At 23.7% G+C, this 957-nt stretch overlaps 1 protein-coding gene across 4 annotated transcripts in view; it reads left to right on the forward strand.

Annotated features, from left to right (window-relative positions):
• The window catches only part of LOC116844957 (girdin), a 34,476-nt gene that overhangs the window by 15,617 nt on the left and 17,902 nt on the right, over positions 1 to 957 (forward strand). The window contains exon 5 of one of the 4 annotated variants that reach the window (XM_032817147.1): positions 755 to 943. The exons of the other annotated variants lie outside the window; for them this stretch is intronic. Coding sequence (XP_032673038.1) covers positions 755 to 823 — 69 coding nt within the window. The 3' untranslated portion in view covers positions 824 to 943. Of the gene's footprint in view, positions 1 to 754; positions 944 to 957 lie in introns of those variants that run through there. 4 annotated transcript variants of the gene reach the window in all.

Genomic DNA, 957 nt, shown 5'->3' on the forward strand with positions numbered 1-957 from the left:
ACAAATATTTATTTAAACACAGTTTTTATATTAAAAAAGCTAATGATTCTGATTTAACTAAGGATTTTGATATTTTTTTCCTTTATGTGTGTGTGTGTGTGTGTATAAAATATTTATAAAATATTTATATAATAAAAAAAAAATTCAAAATAAATATTTATGAATTTACAAAAGAAAAAAAACGCCGAGTACGTATTAAAACAAAAACTACAAAATGAAAAGTAAATGTTAACTTAATCAAAATGTAGATGTTTTAAATTAATTATAATTAAAAAAGAAGCAAGATCAATATAATAAACCAAATACGTATATGTAAGTACTTATTACACAAATAATTATGTGATAAGTATCAATAATATTAATAATTGAACGCTGAAATGTCCAAATATCAAATTGAGAAAAACTTAAGGCACGCCGAGTTTTTGATCTTCGATGTTAAGTTTTTCTCAATTTGATACTTGGATATTTCAGCGTCCAATTATTAATACTATTGATATCTATCACATAATTATTTGTATAATAAGTATTTTTATATACGTACTTGATTTGTTATATTGATCTTATTTCTTTTTTTGATTATAATTAATTTAAAACATCTACTCTTTGATTAAGTTAACATTTACTTTTCGTTTTGTAGTTTTTATTTTAATACGTACTCGGCGTTTTTTTTTCTTTTGTAAAAACTGTTTATTACGATTTCACTACTTTTTGTATAGATTATTTAGATACAAATCTTATTACATTACTTTTTCAGCAAAGAAAATGTATGCATTTTTGGAGTTTTGTGGCCAACTGCGTTTTTTATTGTGGAATCATTAATTGAAATTCATTTTGTGTGCTTACTATGCACAGCATTTGTATAATGTCCATTAATTATACTTTGACCATTGTGAAAAATTACACTAACAATTTTATATACAGGGTGTTCGGAAAGTACCGGGACGCCCGAATATCAGG

The sequence above is a fragment of the Odontomachus brunneus genome, unplaced genomic scaffold (genome assembly GCF_010583005.1).
Source record: "Odontomachus brunneus isolate Ranch 3 - 2012 unplaced genomic scaffold, Obru_v1 Obru_scaffold_048, whole genome shotgun sequence".
Classification (NCBI taxonomy): domain Eukaryota; kingdom Metazoa; phylum Arthropoda; class Insecta; order Hymenoptera; family Formicidae; genus Odontomachus; species Odontomachus brunneus.